Genomic DNA, 20,838 nt, shown 5'->3' with positions numbered 1-20,838 from the left:
GAAACTAAACCTGAGACTAAATATAAAGAAAGATAGCCAATAGGGAAGAACAGGGGTGGGTTTTAAATGCCAACCATCTGTACCTTCCCGACCAGGCTTTGGTGCAACTGGAAGGCACCCGTTTTTATTTAAAAGAAAGAAAAAAAACAAAAACAAAAAACCAAGAACTTTGCTGCCAGAGGAAGACAAGGTAGTGGTTTCTTCCAACTCTATGCAATAGCACAGCCATTACAGCGCTCACCCAGGAAGGCAGATTCCCAGATTTAGCTCCTCCTTTGCCTTAAGAGGTTCAAATCCCCACATCCCAGGAAAGTGCCCAGTGTGGTGCTATAGATTAGTCCAAGGTGGGAGGCTCAAACCACTCCTGCTGATGCTGTTCTTCTTTACACACAAGATTTTAAGATTCATGAGCCAGGGAGAAAGCATGCAACTTCACCCTAGTGGTGCTCCCATGAGACAAAAGCAGCCCTGGCTTCCATTCACTCTTCACCCGTGTGGTTAAAGGCCCAACCAGCCCGCTCCCTGGACTTTCTGCACCAATCACTCCTGGGAGCCTGAGGCTGGAATCCAGATGAGTGCCTCACCCACTGAGCTATACAGATTCATTCTTTGGTCCAGTGAAGCTGGAATCTGGTTTCACTGCAACATGTAAAGAATTCAACCTCTTCCTCCTCCCTGGCCATGCTCCGAAAGAAAGCAGAAGCCTTCACTGTTTGAGATGGAGACCCTTCAACAGATGGGTGATAGATCAAGCCCTGCAGGGACAGTAGGTAGAAGGAAGCCTAACTGATGGATCCTGATGGGATGAAGGTACCAAACAGCACAGTCCTGGTCAAGACAGAAGCATCATTAGACATGCACAGATGCAGAACTAGAGGTACCCGGGGAGCTCAATGTCAAAACAGAGGCACCTCTGGGATTCAGCTGCCTCCCGGGTTAGGCAGCAGCTGACTGCAGGTTTTTAGCATCACAGGTTAGACTTCAATGGAATGTAGGTGCTTAAGATTTCTCTGCCCTGCAATTCCTCTCTAAGACAGAATGCATCCTTCCCCACCCCACAGGGTATTGCAAGGATAGCTACATTACAGATTTGTAAGAGACTTGGATAACAGCGCGATGAAGAACTTAAAGTACCTAGGCTAGAAGAGCTGAGACACGTGAAATGCCTTTGACTATAACCCACTGCAAGAGAAAGTAATCTATTCTGAGATTTGTGCTGACAGAAAGATATAGCTCCAAAAGCACCAGAGACCTAGACAATATTCCCTCCATCTCCTGATCAAGGGTGTCACAGCCTCCAAGACGGAGGGCAACTAACAGGCATCTCCCTTCCTTAGGATAATCCCTTCCTTTCACTCCCTTCTTCCCTTTGGGCAGTTTGTGATGTCCTCTTTGAAGAGGACAACCATTTCAACCACAAGCCACTGGACTAGATGCAGGAATTACTGATTGAAATCTATGACCCATGTAAATAAGCAGTCAGATTGGCTGGCTGCATTTCTTTGGATCCAAAAACAAAACATCAAGATCAGCAGAAGGAATGCACTCAGCAGTTAGCTTTACAAGTCCCAGTGTCACAACAGCATAAACAAGAATTAAATGCTCTTCCCAGGCTCCCAGAATATGCCCAACATCATATTCTCCAGAAATAAAACTGCATAAAACTGTAGGCAGCTCTTGAACATAACTGATGTCTTCTACAGCAGCTACCACCTTAGCATTCAGCTCTTCAAAAAATCTCCTCCAACAAGAAGAGAACAACAAATACAAGCAATAAGAGACGATAGCAATTGCTAGTTACAATGATCATATTTAATGGGCCAGATTGTCAAATTAATCTAATTCCACGGGAATAGTCTTACTGAAGGCAACAGACAAGATTTGGCACTGAACTGTTTAGTATCAGTGCTGTCTGAACAATCTTGGTAGCTGGCAACACTACAAGGCTCATACAAACAGATACTATCCAAGGATACTCTTAAGTTGTGTAAGAAAAGGTTTGATTTGCATGACAAAAAAAGAAGAGGCAGCTTGTTTTTATGAAAGGGAGAGCAGTTGGAGACAGTTCAGAGCCTGTATCTGGGCTTCTTCAAAGCTCATAAGGAGTGTAGTGCTGAATTACTGGTCTGGAGCCACCTTTAATGCAAAAATAAAAAACAACCAAAAATAAACCCAACAACTCAACACGGCCCAAAAGCCTGTTCACCGTACTTGCAGGAAGTTTTCCCAAAGTTGACAGGAACACTCATCTGAGCTGCCAAGTAAAACATGACTCTACAGCACAGACATCAGGCACCTAATAAAGGAAGACAGACTTTGCTCTTTCTGAGAATTCCCCTTGTAAGCAATCTTTTCATCTGCAAACAACTTACCCACAATGAAGACAAATGCAAAACTGGCCAGCGTCAGTGATGATCCACTACTGACCATGTTGATGAGCAGCTTGAACAAAGGGTATAGCAGCAACAAGGCCCAGAAAAGCCAGTTCAAAAGAGTCCATGGTCGCCGGGGTGGCACTATGGGAGTTTCTGGATAGACTCCTGTTCTGTAGTATTCTTCCTGAATGGCATCCTGGACAGAACAAAGATGTAACATTTAAATCCTGACTGGCCAACAAAAGCAGCTTTTCTCAGACTTTGATGTTTCTCTTGCTTGTACACTTGTTACCCTGAAAGGAAGATCAAAGATCAAATCATGGCTGGAAATTTTGTACTTCTGGTTAATGAAAGCTCAATACACAGGATTTGAGGTTTTCCTGCACTTTCCTTTAATACACACTCATTAAAAGTTCCCCTCCCTTCCTTGCTCTTGTTCAGTGGAGCCAAGACTTCTGAAGTCTGAAGCTTTCATGAGACCCTAGTGGATCAACATTAAGAGAGGAATGCCACTTGCACTATTTGGGTAAATATTCTCTCATTAGGACATATTTAATCACTTCCTTATCCATGCACCAGTAGCAGCTATCAGACATGTACTGTTGGTAAGTCACAGCAGCTTCTGATAATGGGTTCAGTAGCAAACCCTCCCATTTCCTACTGTATTTTTTATCAATCCTTTATATAAATTGTTTCCACATCTTGGCTTACAGTACAAGGTAGATGCCAACTGGCCCTGTACTCCAAGGAATGCTATTCTTTTAAACCCACTGGGCATTGAGGGCACAGGCAAAAAAAGTGACAATTTTCACCCAATCTGGTCACAGAAAGCAATGTATAGCTGTGACCAAACAAGTACATGGCTGCAGGCCACTTCAAAAATGCCCAATCAGGTGACAATATGACCCTTCATTGCATAAAGGGTCAGATGAGGTTTCAAAACAGAGCCTCTTCTTTAACTTCCATCTGCCAGCCTTGAGCTATTTTCAGAATGGGAATAGGGAAAAGAAACAGAAAGTTTGGTCTGGGGATTTTTCAGCCTCTGCTGCATGGGTAACTGGTGCTGCCTTAGTGGGGGAGGGGTGCATGCCCCCACCTGCAACCAGTCCCACTGACCAGGATGAGTCCCCCTAACAGCCAATATCGCTGCTGGGGGTGGTACCTGGCGCTTCTGCCTACCCCCTGCCCCCGCCCAACATCTAAGTGGTGAGCACAGCCAGTCAGGGGATGTACCGGCACTCTCAGAGAAGAAATTCCCTATGCGTTGGCCACTGCCTTGCTGGAAGGTGGGGTGGATGTATTGGAGCGCTCCCAAAGTGGGACATTCCTAGAACAAGCACCCTCTCCTCTTTCCCCCCTCCCATTCTGAAAACCAGCGAGGAGGGGCCATTGCTAGAGGAAACCAGCTGCAGGCTGGCAGCCAGCAGCTAGATTTCCACCCCCCAGATCCAACAGCGAACTTCTGTTTGGTACAGAGGATCCTTGCAACTCAGGATGCTTCCTGCATACCATTCTCAGTTACAGCAAGGAGCTGCACTTCTGTCTGCACCCAGACTGACCTTGTATCCAACTGAGAATAAGGGTTTGGGTCTTCATCCTTCCCAAAGAGGCCAATGCACATAAACAGTTTATGAGTAGCATTCTGTTTTCACTTAGAGAACTTTTTCTGTTAGCTTAATTGGTAGAGGGTTTCAAATTTACTACCTCCCCCTCTAATCATGGAATGGAGAAGAACAAAGGACATGGAGCTATGTGTTTAACTCTGACTCTATTTTACCTGCTTTCTGTGGAGTCACTGATAGAAAAGGATTCCTGTATCACTGAACCAGCCCTTACATCAGTGGCAACCAGAAAACAAAAACAAAAAACATCCACTAGCACCAAGGGAGCCATTCTACTGTAAAAAACAACAAACATAAGTGACATGAGAAATGAATTTAAATGTAATGAAGCTCAAGATCTTTGAGGAATTGAGTTGCAGACACTATGAGAAAGAATTCATCACCCACTCTCGAGAGCCAACAGTGTTCCTAAACATCTAGGGAAAGGATATTTATATTCTGCTATTATTTTACATTTAATTAACTTCCTGCTTTAATACAATTCTTTAATTATTAATCATTTGAGCAATCACAGACTACTGCCATTTTATTTAATTTGGAAGGGAAATGGGACTTTCAAGAGATCACATAATAATTAAAATGGTACTCTCTCTTTAGTGAGATTATAGAAAATTATGACACTTCTTTTCCCTGTATATTAGACAGTACTGGGATCATTAGGGTCGATTAATTAGTTGCTTTGAACAAATTATACCGAGTATGAAATTTGCTTTAGAGTGCCTTGAGAAGTCTAAGTTAAACGTAGTCAAAAAGCAAAGCCACTAATCATTAGTAAATTGCATTTTGTTCCATATTGTTAGGTTTCAAAATACCAGTATTAGTCAGAAATCCTTGATTTTTTTTCCCTTGCTGTTATAGACATCTCCGCTAGGGGGATTAATCACTATGCACGGTGCACTGTGGTGTCAAACAGCAAATCTTTCCTACCTCTGATTCTACACTGCAATTGGAACAGCAGAGCAAGAGATGACCCCTCAGAAAAAGGTTTGAGAAAACTGAAGCGTTATACAGAAAATGCAAAGATGCAGGCTTCTTCACCACTGCCAAAGCATCCACATGGCTGTGGAGAGCCTGGATTAATCCAGCTCGTCTCAACCTGGTTACAAATCCAAAATTCTGGCTGAGGAGCTTTCCTGTTATTTCATATACAAGGCTTCTTGAATCCGTGCTGAACTCTTTGTTTTTGGCAGCTGGCTCACTAACTGTACCGTTCCTGAGGAGCTAAAACCTGCTTTATAAAGTTGTGAAATCAAGCTCTGAAGCACTAAAGTGAGGCTGATTAGGTCTGACATGATTTAAATGATCAAGGCTACTTTCCAAGTCCACCATGAGACTTTTCACTCATAGGGTGAAGATAGTTTTTATGAATTTGCAGGGTTTAGGGATACTTTGGCCCCACTGCAGTAGTTTGCCCATTAGGGCTCTCTGCTGCACACTTATTGGAAATAAACTCAACACTGGCATAGATGTTCATCCCCTGACAGTTTCATTAAACTGAGGGTCCTGTTCAACACTCCTAACTCAGACAAACTTAGATTTCAATAGGAGTTTTATGTGGGTCAGAAGAGCTAGAAAGCCTTCTGAGTCAGCTGTTGGGAGAATTCATTTATTTAAAAATCACATTATTTAAAATTGGATAGGTTCAGTCGAAGTAGGTGGACTTCACTGAAGTTACTTCTGATTTGTTAGAATGAGAGAATATGCCCAAGCAGCCTAGGACTTATTCTCTACTTTGTCCTTCAGATGCTGGTGCATATGTGGTAACCCATGAAAAAGACAGAGAAGGCTGAAGGGATCTGGTGGCCATCTATAAACCCATGGAGGTGGGACTGGCAGAAAATAGGTGAGGCTCTGTTCCTCCAGGCATCACCTGATATGACAAGGAGCAATGGCCACAAATTGATTGAAAGCAGGGTCAGGCTGGACATCAGGAAACGTTACTTCACGGTTAGGGCTGCCAGGCTCTGGAATGGGCTCCCAAGGGAGGTGGTGCTCTCCCCTACCCTGGGGGTCTTCAAGAGGAAGTTGGATAGATATCTGGCTAGGGTATTATGATCCCAGCACTTGTTCCTGTCCTGGGCAGGGGGTCTTGATTATCTGTTCAGGTCCCTGATGACCCTAGAAACTATGAAGGCAAAATACTGTGCAAGCAGAAGTGGCATTGCTCTATGACAGGGGTGTCAAGCTAACACTGCCTTCCCCAGGCCAGATCCAGAGACAGCAGCAAGGCAAATGGCAGTGTTAACCCTGCAGCCACCATTGCTTGTTCCCAGCTGACAACACGTATCCCCTGCAGTGTGAAGCCCCACTGATTTCAGCAGGTGCCACCCCTGAAGTCCTGGCCTCCAGCACGTGGCCTGAAGACCTCCTGGAGTTCTGCAGGCCAGGACATTCATGTCACACCCCTGCTCTATGAGAAGTCCAGCTGAATAGAGGGATATGTATTGTTAAATCAAGCTCAACTCTTGCATACAATTATACTATGTGCTTGATCCTTCAAGGGATCACGCACAAAAGTTCAAATCACATTTTTTTCAATTGGCTGTCAAAGTGGAGGGGAGACCACCCAGCCCACCCCTAAACACCATCAGTCAATCACATGACCCAAACCCAAAAGCTTCAGTTTTCCCTGTAAAATGAAAACTGAGATGCTTCATTTCCCTGATGAAAGATAAAAGTGAGCCTTGGAAAAAAAAAAAAAAAGCCTTTCAGATACATTTTCAAACAAGACATTGATTTGAAATACAGAACTGAAACACTGTGGTTAGGATTTCAAAAAAACCCCCAAAAAACAAAAAACCCTTCAGCTAAAATGACTGGTTTAGTTCAGCATGCATGTAGAATACTTGGGTCAAATCTATGTTTTCTTCAGGAAAAAAAAATCACAAGCATTTTGTCCCATTCTGCTTGGTGTCCTCAATTCCATACAAGATAGCAGCAGCGGATGCTGAGCACTTCCCAGAAGGGGCTCAACTGCTGAGTGCTGAGATTGGTGACAGCTTTATTGCATTTGCTTCTCTTGTTTCCAATTTGATGAAGTGCTCTGGGTCACAGTTTTGGCATTGCTACAGAAGTGTCTTCTAGTGTTTATCCAGAATGCTGACAACGGCCCACTGAATAACAAATACGGCAGAAAGTGGACTGTATAAAGATTCCGATATTTCCTCCCCATTCCTCTATTGCTATTTTCAGGTTTTTTAATTTTGACAGGTGCAGAGATCACTCAAGACACTTGCCTCCCATCCCTGATCTGGGATGGTCCCAGCATGATGACTTTCTCGGGATACTGCAAAAGAAGCATTTTTGTGAGGAGTAATTAGTCTGTACTTGAGGGAGGTCCAGGTCTAGGGGTACAGCTACCCCACCCCCAACCCCAAATAAAGGCAGCCACAGGAAAGGAAAGATGCTCTAAAAATGCTGTTGAGACAGACCCCCTACTGGGCTGCTGTGGGATGGATTTGCTTCTAGAGATGCACAAGTAATTTTTTTGCCTTAAGGTCCATGGCAATTTATCATCAATCTTCATGCTTGACTGTGTGATGTGGGTGTATTAACTCTGGAATAGAGCAAGATCAACAAAAAACATCATTCAAGTTGGGCTTAGACCAGTTATGAGCTCTAGAGTCCAGGAAATTACACACAACAGCACTGTATAGCACAATATGCAGGGGGAGCTGGCAGGAATCATTGCAGAGCCCTTGGCCCAACTGTATGAGCATTCGTGGTCATCTGGCCAGGGGCTAGGGGATTGGAAACTGGCTAACGTGGTCCCAATTTTCAAGAAAGGGAGGAAGGAGGACCCATGTAACTATAGGCCTGGCGCTCGGGAAGATCTTGGAGAGAATCATCAAGGAGCACATCTGTGGGGGGCCTACAGGGGAGATCATGCTTGGGGCAAAATCAGCAGGTCCTGCCTGACCAACCTGGTTGCCTTTTATGACCGGGTGACTAAATCCTTGGATAATAGTGTTGCCGTGGACGCAGTCTTTCTAGACTTTAAGAAGGCCTTTGACACTGTCTCTCACCCCATCTTTATCAATAAATTAGGTGACTGTGGCATTGATGCCTGCACAGTTGGATGGGTAAAAAAAACTGGCTGATGGGGCACGACCAGAGAGTGGTGGTGGATGGGTCATACTCAACCTGGCAAGATGCGAGCAGTGGGGTACCCCGGGGCTCGGTCCTCGGGCCTGCATTGTTTAACATCTTCATCAGCGACTTAGACAAGGAGGTGGAAAGCACGCTGTCCAAGTTTGCTGATGACACTAAGATGTGGGGCAAGGTGGACACACTTGAAGGGAGAGAGAGGCTGCAACTAGATTTAGACAGACTACAGAAGTGGGCAGATGAGAACAGGATGGGGTTCAACAGAGATAAATGCAGGGTGCTGCACCTTGGGAGAAGGAATCCACAGCATATACACAGCCTGGGGAGTTCCCTCCTTGAAAGCACAGAGGCGGAAAAGGATCTTGGAGTCATTATTGACTCCAAGATAAACATGAGCTGCCAGTGCCAGACCACAGCCAGCAAGACCAGCCATACCTTGTCATGCATCCAAAGATGCATCTCAAGCCAATCCAGAGAGGTGATGCTCCCCCTCTATGCGATACTGGTCAGGCTACAATTGGAGTACTGTGTCCAGTTCTGGGCACTGCACTTTAAAAAGGATGTGGCCAGCCTGGAGAGGGTTCAGAGGAGGGCCACCCGCTTGGTGAGAGGGCAGCAGGACAGGCCCTATGAGGAGAGACTGAGGGACCTGAACCTGTTCAGCCTCAGCAAGAGGAGGCAGAGGGGACCTGGTGGCTGCCTACAAACTCATCAGGGGAGATCAACAGCAAATAGGTAGAGCCCTTTTCTCCCCAGCACCACCTGGGGTGACAAGGAACAATGGTAATAAGCTGATGGAGAATGGGTTAGGTTAGAGATCAGCATGCAATATTTTACAGTTAGGGTAGATAAAATCTGGAACCAGCTTCCCAGGGAAGTGGTCCTCACCCCTACCTTGGGCAAATTCAAGAGGAGGTTGACCCCTGTCTGGGGCCTTGTGAACCCAGCATTCATTCCTGCCTGTGGCAGGGGGTCAGGCTAGATGTTCAGTTCAGGTCCCTCCTGACCCTAGCTACTATGAAACATGTGGTCATACAGCCACAGAACTACAGAAATCAGTTAAGTCCACAAAAATGGTTCAAACCATGTACAGCACAAAACTAACCAGCATGTGGGTTGAGGGGGTTTGTTCTAGTACCAATACCTGCTGAAGTGAGCTGTATTATAGGCAGTCCTGAAGTGGCTTGTTGATTTCAAGATCACTGCTATTAGAGAAGTTCAAGCACTACTAAAGTAACAGGGTGACCAACTGCAGTAGGATGCAAAAACAACAAAAAAAACAAAAAAACTGAGGACAAACTGTCCCTACACCAGTGATTCTCAGGGCTGCAGCACCCTGAAGAGCTTTGAGATCCTTTCAGAAGTGCTGCAGGGTCGCATACAACATTTACACTGTCAGAAGTACAAATATGCTTCACAAGATAAACCCACAAATAGGAATCCATACTGTCCAAAGCATTCAGACCCACTGTGGTCTTTCAGAGCTCTTTGCAACAAAAGAATTGCTCTATTATTTTTCTGTAGTCCAAAGACAAGTGAAAAAATAAGAAGTGTCATTTTATGAGGGGAGTCTCAAGTAAGGGGTGCCAAGAGTCAGAAAAAAGGTTGAGAACCACTGCCCTACAAGAGCTAGGAGTCTAGCCATTTGGCCTAAGCAGTGCCTCTAAATATTAGAAGTAATTGTTAACTGGGCAAATGGCTAATTATTTGGTGGATTTAAATGGCTAGACATGTTATCCTGTCGTCTTAAGTGGCTTATACTGAATTGACTCTACACACTTGATTAGCAGATAGGTTTCACAGACCACAATTATGGATCCGATTGCCATAAAATGGACTGATTTCCTATTTACACGTCTATTTTCATTAGAAAGCTGGAGTTGGGGGGGGTGGAAAAATCGCATTTACTGGTATTCATTAGTCTGAGCATATTTCAAATCTGAAGCTATTGAGCTGCCACTTTGTTTAGATGACTTGGCTGCTGCTAGGATGCAGTGTTTATTTAACCCATTATTTAACAGTCCACCCAGGAAATAAAGAGGGATGGGGCGTGGAAATGCATCACTGATCCAATACAGTAAATAGGTGTCATCCACCAGGGATAGTAAAACAGACCAGCAATGCCATCAGCATCCTTATATGCTTCTGTGTGAAGCAGCAGCAACAGCAGTCAGAAGGCTAAGAGCCCATTCTGAAGCACACTTCCTTGCTTTGCTAGAAAGGAAAAAAGGGATCTGGGGCTGTGAGTATATCTGTTGCAGGTTAAACCTGCCTTTATGCCCAGTGAAAGAAGAGCAAGTGCCTGCTATGGACAAGAAGTCTTCAGCTGACTGCAGCACTGCATGTTCCCAAAGCTTCAAAACATGTTCCCCAAAAATCATGAGATCCATTTTGATTCTATTCTTTTAAGAAGTGCCTCTTGCTGTAGGGGACCTTAGAGCCTACCATTTCTGACTTCTCTCTGCAAACACGAGGGAATATAAAGATTGTAAAGCAAAAACCCAATTTCAGCCACCGGGACTTAAAGAAGAAAAGAAAAACCCTTAACCAATCAGCAAAAAAGTTACACTTGCTAGATGGTGCTTTTCTGCCAACATCCAATATTTTCAGATAATGTGATGGGAGTTGGGTTGGACCCAAGAGATGATCTGCAGTCCTGTGCAACAGGAGTTAGCAGAAGGCTGCTGAACCACTCAAACTTCTAGGAGGACAGGGGTTAAGAATCGCAAAGGACCTTCAGTGATTTCTATGCACGTTTTACCCTAAAAGAGGGACAAACAAACAAACAAGTTATTTAATATGAACCTGTCTTCTGGGAAGTGGAATGTTTGCCCTTGCAACAGCCATTTACAATAAGTCTAATGAGCACAAACATTTTTTCCAGATAAACGGCTAAAACATTAAATGAGGGAGCAAAATAGTGAGAACTCAAATGAATCGGGTTTCCCAGACAGTAGCATCTAGGGAATGTGCAACTGAAACCTAACACCAACAACACAGCACAAGGCTGGATCAAATATCCTGACTACCTCGGTCCATGAAACAAAGGTCCCATCCTCTGATATCCATTTAACATATTTGACTGGAGAATTTTCTAGATAGACAGATAGATAGATCGCGTCATGCAGTTCAATATAGATATAGATAGATCTAGATAGATCGTGTCATGCAGGTTACCAGGGTTGAAGAGATTTTATATGAGTTTTCCTGCTAGAAAACAGGCTACTTTGGGCTTAATCAACATTTTACTTGAAAACACCTCAGCTGTATCAGTGGGACCAGGGCACAGCACCTTCACTGTTCAAGTCAATGGGAACTTTCCCATAGACTTGCCCAGCAGCAGGATCAAGCTCCTACTTGGGTGCTTAAATCAAAGCATATGGGGTTGAATGCATTTCTGGATCAGTGCCAGAGAGCTTAGCACTTTAAAGGGCCAAGACCTCCTCATTAAAGTAATTAGCATAGCATGCCAGAGAGACTCTACAAAAGGCCACAGAAATGACTGGTATTGCTCAAGACAGTGCGTCAAGAATAAGTGCACTCATCCAACAGCACTTCCTAAGTGTGCAGAGGCATGCTCATCAGCCACTGGGAAGAAGGCTCATCATTTCCAAGTGCCACACTCCACAAAATGCACCAAAGCCATTCACAGGATGGTTGATACCTAGCATCCCATTGCTCCTTTTTTAAATACAAAATTGCTTATGTTGTCAAAAAATATACTGAATATGAAGATATTAATCTGCAAAAGATAATCAGTTTTGATATTAATGCTCAGGTGGCTTTGTTACTTATTATATCCAATTTTTAAAAAAATGTGATGAAAGAAGAGAGGGAACTATGGCACATTTCTGAAGTGGCACCAGCAATTCCTTTATCTCAAATTTTCCCCATTCTCCAGCTCTGCCAGGAGTGTTAATTTTTGAGTAGAGACCCAATTCTGGAAGGACTGGCAAAGAACTGGGTACAGAGCCTGGAGCAAGACATGTGAAAGAATACTGCATATTTGTGAAGCAGGCACAGAATATTTTAAATTTACCTGTGGGCACCAGCTGAGCCATTGTGAGAGAGAGAAAGAAATAAGAGACTTGACAGCAAGCAAAAATGAAGCATGTGACAAGGGAGATCTGGAAAGCAGTGATCACCACCCTGTTCAGTTCAGGTGCTCTATACTGACAACTGACTAAAATGTTAACTCACAGGTCAAGAAACTCAGGAAAGGTAGTAGCCCAAGGTACATAGTACTGTAGTAGGAAGTGGGGTGTTGCAGTGACCAAAAAAGGACCGTTCGCATTGCAAGGCACAAAGGTAGAATGCAGTCTAAGGTCTTTATTGGGAAGATACTACACTTGATTTGAGCCTACCAGAGGCCAAAAAGTGAGTGTCCTAAACCATATGAGGGCCAAATCTGGCAGGACTGTGTCTATGAGGTCCCTGACAGCCATTCCCTCTGTATGCTTATACTGAGTTGCTAAAGAGTTCTGAATTAATATCTACCCACCCCAAAAATGATAAGAGGTCAAGGACTGCTGGACTGAAGCCTCAAAAGGGTCTAAAGCTCTTTCCATTAAAGAAGACTGTCCTTACACTAAACACATGAATGCAGGAGTGCAGGAAGTTATACAGTGGATGGTTTATGTAGGTGGCACAGGCCTCTGCAAACAACACAACCAGGCTTTCTAGATCTCAACTTTTCATGTTATTACAGCTCAAAAGATGCGGCTCACATTGATACTTCCTGACTAATGAGGTGCTAAAAGCCATTCACACATACACCCACACTCCCTCCCACTGACTTAAAGGGAGGTTTTAATGTTCAGTGGTGGGTGGATGCCTAAAGCATTGCCTCATGCTCAAAGGGTGGGGAAGACCAAACTGAGTAGTCACATCTCCCTCAGGCTACAGATGCAACCCTCTTCAAAATCAGCAGGCATGCTGGGACATGCCACCATTCACATTTTGACAATACCCCAAATTAATGTTTGAGAAAAAGTGCCTCCTATGAGTATTGTAGGAGAGAGGTGCTCATCAGTGCATTGTGTCAGCATTACTATAACTCTGTCAAAAACATGAAGTAGGAACACTGACTCTTCAAACAGTTAATTGAGGTTTATTTCATGTGAATCATTTGATTTGGGCTTTTTTTCCCTGCCTTTTGAGGGCAGAGAGAAATGCAACAATAATATCAATATCAAAGGATATCAAGACAAGCTGTTAAGGGGTGACTTCAATCTCCCTGATTCTGTACTGACAGAAGTGTAGCCAAATTGCTGCAACTTTAACCCTTACCCCGATTAATTCAGGGTTAAAGTAAGAACGACATAGCACACTTGTACTGCTGCAGGCTCGCGCAAATATAACAGTTATAGCACAACAGATGAGACCCACTCCCAGGAAGCGTTTAACCTGTATATTCAAGCATAACCTGAGCCTTTATGTGGAGATAAATCCTTCTCCATAATCAAGAGCCAGCTTCATGCTGTATTCTAATACAACTTTCACAAGATGCACATCCCCTGTTCTTTCATTAATAATATGTTCTCTTATTTCTGCTCTCTTCATGCAAAATATGATGGACAACGTGAAGCTGGAGAAAGAACATCAACCTCAGGGGGCGGGGAGGGGGGAAGAGTTGGAAACAGCATCAACGCATGCACCTTCACACTGCAAGAACTTTAACAGTACACAAACAATTTATCATCAACTAATGCCACCCCAGTGTTTCTAAAAGCATTAGGTACAAGGCATGAGAGGTGACAGTACCTCTCTACTTGGCTGTAAAGTACTGTGTGCAGTTTTGGGATCCATATTTAAAAAAAGAATACGAAGTTAGAGACAGTCCAGAGCTGGGTGACAAAAAATGCTAAGAGGGCTTGGAAGGCAAGCTATACAAGGAGAGGTTAAAGGAAACAGGCATGTTCAGTTTGTAGAAAAGGCGCTTAAGAAGGGACATGATAGCAGTCTTCAAATGCCTAAAGGACACCTATAAAGATGAGGGAAAACACCATTTTTCCTTTTACTGCAAAGGGGAAGACAGACTAATGGCTTGAACTTGCAGTAAAGTAGGTTTAGGTTAGATAGCAGGAAAAACATCACTGTTAGAGCAGTGAGACAGGGGAACAAACAGCCTGAGGAAGTGGTGGAATCTCCTTCACTGGAGGTTGTCAAGAAGGTTGGACAGGCATTGGTCCAGGATGGTTTAGGAGTAGCTATACTTATGCTCTACTATGAATACTTGCCATGCTTTTGGCCTTTGCTGGCTGTCAGATGGGGCCAGGAGGGATTCATTTCTCCTTCCTGCTGCTATGAGTCAGATTGTACTTCTTCTTTTAAAGCCTTCCTCAGAAGCACTGCGTATTTGCTGCAGCCAAGGCTGGGGATTGTGACTGGGCTGTCCCAATTCTCCTGCTGGGACGTAAACCTAGAGGGACCTGGCTAGGTCTTGCCCTTGTGCTCAGGGTCAGACTGATCATCCTATACTGAGTCCGGAAGGAATTTTACCCCCTGGTCAGAATGGTAGGGACCGAGTGGCATTTTTTCTTCCCCTGTAGTGGGGGGGTGGGCATAGTCCCCCCCCCTTTGAATCTTTCAAGTGTAGTTTAACAACCCTGCAGCAGCATGACATTGGCCGCTATAGTCCCCCTGCTTTACCCATGGCACGTTAGGGTTGTTATGTCTTGTGCTTTTGTCAGGTTTGACAGTGTAGGTTTTGCAGGTTAGATAAGGTATTTGTATAGGATAGCTTGGACAAGGATGATCCTGCCTGAGGCAGGGGACTGAATTAGATGACCTCTGGGAGTTCCCTTCCAGCCTTATTACTTTATGACACTATAAATAAACTCACCTTTTCTTGATAGAGTTTGTGGAGCCAATTGGAACATTCCTGTTCATCTTCTGGGATTTCTTCTAATGGAATCCGTCTGCAAATAAAAAGGAGATAGCAAAGAGCAAGCATGACACTCAACCTGTTTATATGTGAAGCTTAAAATTGCAAGTCAGTTAAAGCACAGATTTATTTCACAGGAGTCAAGCTACTTTATTCCTCTTTTTCTTGTCATGCTACAAATACCTGAAAGAGATGTATAGTTTCCAGTGCAATCCTTAGACTTATCTGTAGCTAAGAATATACTGTAAGGAAATTAAAGTCCTTTTCCATTTAAACGGTTTATGTTTTTCTAATTCTAAATAAAATTTAAGGAGATTAGCTTCCTCCCATGGGAATTTAACCTATGGGTGGGCTTCCAAGCACGGGATTAAATTCAGAAATAAGCCATACGCCAATTTCAGTGACACAAGTTGGGAACTTGTGGGCAGTGTTACCCAGGCAGTGCTAGCCATAACAGCATAGCAGGAATTACAGCACCAGTCTCCCAGTCTTGATGGGCCTTTCTGACTCCAGTGGCCAGCAGCCTAGATCCAACTGACAGAATAAGCCTTTGAATCAGATTATGGGGACCTACTGATAGTCTGTCCTGTGTGCCCACCTCTGTTTGGGGACCAACATATCATTTAGAGCAGGTTTGACCATGAAGCTACCCAAACTCAATCTTACTGATTTCTCCATTGACAGGGGAGGAGACTTTCTCCTTTTTCTGTGTTCCCAGCCAAGCAACAAATACCAGGCTTACAGAGAGCAACTAGTGACAATTATTTGGACAGAGTAACTCTTCTGCTGCTTACCACAGCCCCCCCCCCCCCCCCCAAAAAAAAAAAAAAAAGATTGCAACACAATCATCTAGCTTTTCGAAGACTGACTGAACAGCACTTGCATGCTTTAAAAAAATTCAATGGCATCTACCTGCAGCCACGACAACCTGAACACATCCAATAGGCATGTCTACATGAGATGTTTACTGTTGAGTTGCCCATCTAGTTCTGCAGTAAAAGGTCTCAGCATCTACACATGAAGAGCTATTAGGATGGAGTAAGCTCATTAACTCCACCATAGGTTAGTACTTATAAAACATAAACGCTATCCTATGGCGGAGTTCTTTTACTCTGCAGCGATGCATGTGTAGAAGCTGGCCTGGCTATGGCTGGGGCACAAGGGTGCTTTAGTGTGCGGTCTGCCTGCTGGGTATCCCTGCACTGAAGCACCCTCGTGCCCCAGCCAGCCCCTCCACAGTGTGCTGAAAAAAATTGGGCAGGAGCAGCCCTAGGTTGGCAGGCTGACCCTTGGGGCTCCCTTGCCAAACAGGGCTGCTCTGACCCAGCTCAACATGCTGCAGTCCCAGACACACTTTCAAACAATGTTCCCAGGAGCACTAAATCCTGGTGTAAACTGTGTCAGAGTTTATTGCTTCGACTTAATTGCAAGTGTAGATGCTTCCAATATTATCTAAATCTTGGAAGCTAAATAGTCCTTGGTCTAGATAGTTTAAGAGGCTAGGGCCATAGGCAAAATAGCCAAGGAGTCATAGTTGACATATATTAAACAACTGACCTATATGACATTGCAAAAAAAGATCTGAGAGCAGAAAAAACTTCAGTCTGGCTTTACCAGCATCACTGAAATGATCAATGGGAATCAACAGATTCACAATGTACAGAAGTGTGCCGTCTGGCAACTCCCCCTATTAAAATTAAGACCAGCATCAAGAACTTTAGAAGATAGTTTGAGATTTTATTTCCTTTTCTTATAGGTAATAGAAAAGAAACCTGTGTTATTGCTTATAAGCAGAATGGATACCTTCAATTATTGGAAAAAAAGAGTGGGAAAGAAGGGGAGAGGGAGAAAAAGGAATACTTGCCTTACATATAAATCAGCATGGTACTTCTTCCCACTTAAAACTCCCAGCAAAGTTGGATTTTCATTATTTCTAAAATTGAGCGTGGAATCATATACAGCTGAAACTATAAAAATGGAGAAAATGAGAGTTTTGTAATTGTTGTTTAATGTTTAAAAAAATAGGGTCCTCTTGGTAAGTGATACTTGAAGTGCCTTTAGTATAAGCAGTAAATGGGCAATATAGAAGCATACAGGACAAAGGGTACATTTGAAAGACAGCCTCCAGGCAGCAGTCCCATAGGTCGATTTGTAACCAAGGTAAAGATACCATGGAAAATTCAAGCCCAAAAACATTGAAAGAAGCAAGGCATATAGAAGGACTTTCAGGAACAGGGGACCGGGGAGAAGAGGCAGGAATGCTAAAATAGGTACTCAGTACATGGACTGAGAACCCCCCTCCCCCCCAGGAAACTGAATGGAAACAAAATTTAAAATAGTTATAACAAAAACAAAACAGTCACCCCTCCCCACCATGAAACTAAAGAATCGTTACATTTTTAACTCAGTGCTCCAAGAAATTAAAACAAAGCATCGAACAAGACTTTTTTAAAGGGATTAGACATTTATGTGAACAAACAGCAACACTGTAGCCACCCACAATGGACTGGGAAAGGATGGAAGCTTATATATGAAATATGTCCTTTTCTTCCAGGATAAACACAACCACCAATTGCTTGAGGACAGATGCATGCTTCCCCCTAAATGTGTTACTGCATCGATAACAAGGGTCCTTGCACCCTTCTCTGATTGCAACAAGCCATTGTCAAAGGTACCAACATAGACTATTAGTCTGAGTTTGTTTGGCAATTCCCATATCACTCCGCAGGCATTCAACTAGGATGAGAATAATTAGGTTGTGTGTTTCACAGAACTAAAATTGCAGTCAAGTTCTCAATCACTGGAGAATAAGTTTTCTGTAATTTAGCAGATGGTCTGAACATTTTCCAGCTACGATTAGGGCATTTGTAACCCCCTCCGCCACACACACACCTAACTATATAGAGAACCACAGTATATAGTTTCAACAGAAAATATATAAGAGCACCTAATAATAGATGGAGCTTTTTTTTTTTTTTTTTTAAAACATTGATGTTATTGTATTATGTTTAACAAGGTAACAGATTTTAGAGGTCCAAGAGCTTTAATGCAACAAACTTATGCATTAAGTATCCTCTGACATACCGTTTACCTGTGGGGTCACAGAATCAGCAGAGTCAACTGTGTATCGTGTTATGAATTTTAGGACTTATGGCAACAATAACCGCATGCACGTATCGGGCTTCTGTGTATTGTAGTGGTCCTATTTAGTGACCTGACAATAATGAACCTTGTAGGGAATCTTTGCTGATTTGAGCTGTGTGACCAGGTCACATTCACCACTCTGACTAGATGTGAAGCTGAAGAGAGTCAATCTAATCTATAAAAATAAAAGGCTTTCTTGGGTTGAAATAAATCAGAAATCAAAAATACGGCAAGAAACTCTGGGAATATTTTTGTTTTAAAGATTTTTCCAAGAACAAGGTAGATTCCAGAAGTGGTTTCTTTTCTAAGAAAGGGCACAAGAGAAGGCCTATCCACTAAGCCAGAACACCTTCTAGGTTTACGGAGACCTAGGCTCACCAATATACTTCATTTGGCATAAATATTTCACATAAACCATAATCTTCTCTTTTGCACCCAGAATACAAATGTCTGGTTTAAAACTGAACAGGATTTTCCTTGCAACTGTGAGATCAGACTTCCTGTATAAAACATCTTAAGCAGGAAAAATCTCATGCTTACTTATCAAGCCCAAATGAACATGACCCAGTTCTCCTTTCACTTGCCATTGTCTGGGCACAAAATCTCAAGCGATTCAATTTGTGTTCATGCCTGTTGACAGAAATTGAACCTTCAAACATGTAGCACAGTAAGTGAATAGAGAATTTTAGGGTCATTGGTCCTTTAAGACAGAAATTTAGGTGGGGGGGGCAAGAAAAATTATCCAACGTGCCAAAGAGTTTCTTTAAAATTTCTGCATGGGCTCCAACCCAGCCACACACTCAAATATCTGTGTTTACAAAGTGTTTTAAGCAGTTAAGTTGCCAGACAAAAATCCAAACTCCATTTGAACACACTGCTAACACTATCATTTGTGCAGCATGAGAAGGAAGAATACATCCTTTCATTGCAAAGTTAAAAAAAAAAGGGATCTGTGTGAACATACCTATTAACATATGTATTGCTAAAGAGTTGTAAAAGCAATTTCACTTCAATAAGTAGATCTACTTATCTACTTAAATTGCAGTTCTGCAGAAAATATGAAATATGGGATTGTTTGTGAAATCAACTTAAAAATGTGTATTAGTCATATAATATGCTGTTTTGGAATGGTCCAATGCTTACTGGCAGACAAGGTTCTTTGGATGAATCTGGTATCTTTTATTAGACCAATTAAATAGTTGGAGAACAATTTTTATGCAAGCTTTCGGGTTCAAAAACACTTAGGCTAAGAAAGTTTCAGCAGTTGGTGTGCACTCTTCCTGGATGGCATGCTTACTGCAATACGAAGACAATATCACTATAGTCACAGATCACGCGATTGAGAGTTACTGGGCACATCTATGCAAGACACCACAATGACATAGCAATGAGCTACAGCGATGTAGTGCCAGTGGGCACAAACTACGATGCCGCCACTACACCACTGCAGTGATGAGTTTCCTTGCTATAGTGCGTTGCTACAGCAACATAGCTGCTAAAAATAACCATGCGCTGCCAGGATGGCACGGCAACTTAAGGAAGTACTAAATGATGGCACAGTAACAACTGCTCCACAGAGGCACATGTAGATACGCTCCATGTCTACTTGTAGTGACGTAGATTAAAAAGTGAAGGCATCAGTCAGTAGAGTGAAATGTTTCAGCACCGTCTCAAATGCAATAGTTTGACGTCTGAAGATGAAGAAGACTGGAAATAAATGCAAGAAAGCTAAATACATCTCAGCTCAGGAATGTGTAATGCAGTTCCCTGTAGGAACCTTGCATTCATATGGTCCTAAACTGTTGTGTTCATCTTGCAACTTGACTCTGGATGTATAGAGAGCAAACAAAACACACACTGATCACCATTTAGGAATCGCATATAAAGGAACAAGGTTCTGTTGAGGCTGATGTTAGAACAGAAAGCAAATGACAATGTCCTCAATGTTTAAAAGAGCCACTGAAAGCAGTTTAATGAGAAGAGAAGCTACAAACAAGCTAGCGGAGCCATTTACTGCTGCCAACATACCTTTGGAAAAAAAAAACAAAAAAACACCAAAAAACTGATAATCCGAAACTAAGGGAGTACTTGAACAAGCACATATCAAATGCTAGTAGTTTCTCCACGTTCATACAACCTTTGCCTGAATGATCTACCAAAAATAATTGCTTTGCATGTTTAGACTACAAAACATGCTTTGGCAGAAGATGATTCAAATCGTTATTGTAGCAGACGAAACAGATGCACAGTATAACCATGTACTCCACATTCCATTTGCACCTGGGAACTGGAAAGACTGCAACCTGTCTGTTTCTCAAAACAGCAGTTTTTCTACCATGGCACAAACTGCAATCAAGGCTGTTGTAAACCACCGCTTGGAACCGAACAAGATCTTAGCATTTCTCTCTGATATGTATAGGTATACTATTTCTGACAGTTAAGTTGGTTTAAACTGTCAGAGTATACATACATGTGGAGTAGAGTCAACTTATATGCGGCCCCCAGGTGTATTTTCTTGAGTTGCATTAGTCATATCAACTCAGCTCACAAGATGGCTGCTACCATGTTAAGGGGCTGTATGTATATACGCTCGATGTACCTTAAATCGACTTATAGATTCATAGATGCTAGGGTCGGAAGGGACCTCAATAGATCATCGAGTCCGACCCCCTGCATAAGCAGGAAAGAGTGCTGGGCCTACATT

General features: G+C 43.0%; 1 protein-coding gene across 2 annotated transcripts in view; it reads right to left on the bottom strand.

Annotated features, from left to right (window-relative positions):
• The window catches only part of AGPAT4 (1-acylglycerol-3-phosphate O-acyltransferase 4), a 128,723-nt gene that overhangs the window by 12,181 nt on the left and 95,704 nt on the right, over positions 1 to 20,838 (bottom strand). For both annotated transcript variants that reach the window (XM_019549989.1, XM_019549990.1), the window contains exons 6-8: positions 16,855 to 16,957; positions 14,949 to 15,024; positions 2,373 to 2,571 (exon numbers count right to left, since the gene is read on the bottom strand). In XM_019549989.1, the coding sequence (XP_019405534.1) occupies positions 2,373 to 2,571; positions 14,949 to 15,024; positions 16,855 to 16,957 (378 nt within the window). The remainder of the gene's footprint in view (positions 1 to 2,372; positions 2,572 to 14,948; positions 15,025 to 16,854; positions 16,958 to 20,838) is intronic.

Source organism: Crocodylus porosus, unplaced genomic scaffold, assembly GCF_001723895.1.
Source record: "Crocodylus porosus isolate Cpor-Errol unplaced genomic scaffold, CroPor_comp1, whole genome shotgun sequence".
Classification (NCBI taxonomy): Eukaryota; Metazoa; Chordata; order Crocodylia; family Crocodylidae; genus Crocodylus; species Crocodylus porosus.
This window is presented reverse-complemented; position numbering and strand designations above follow the sequence as displayed.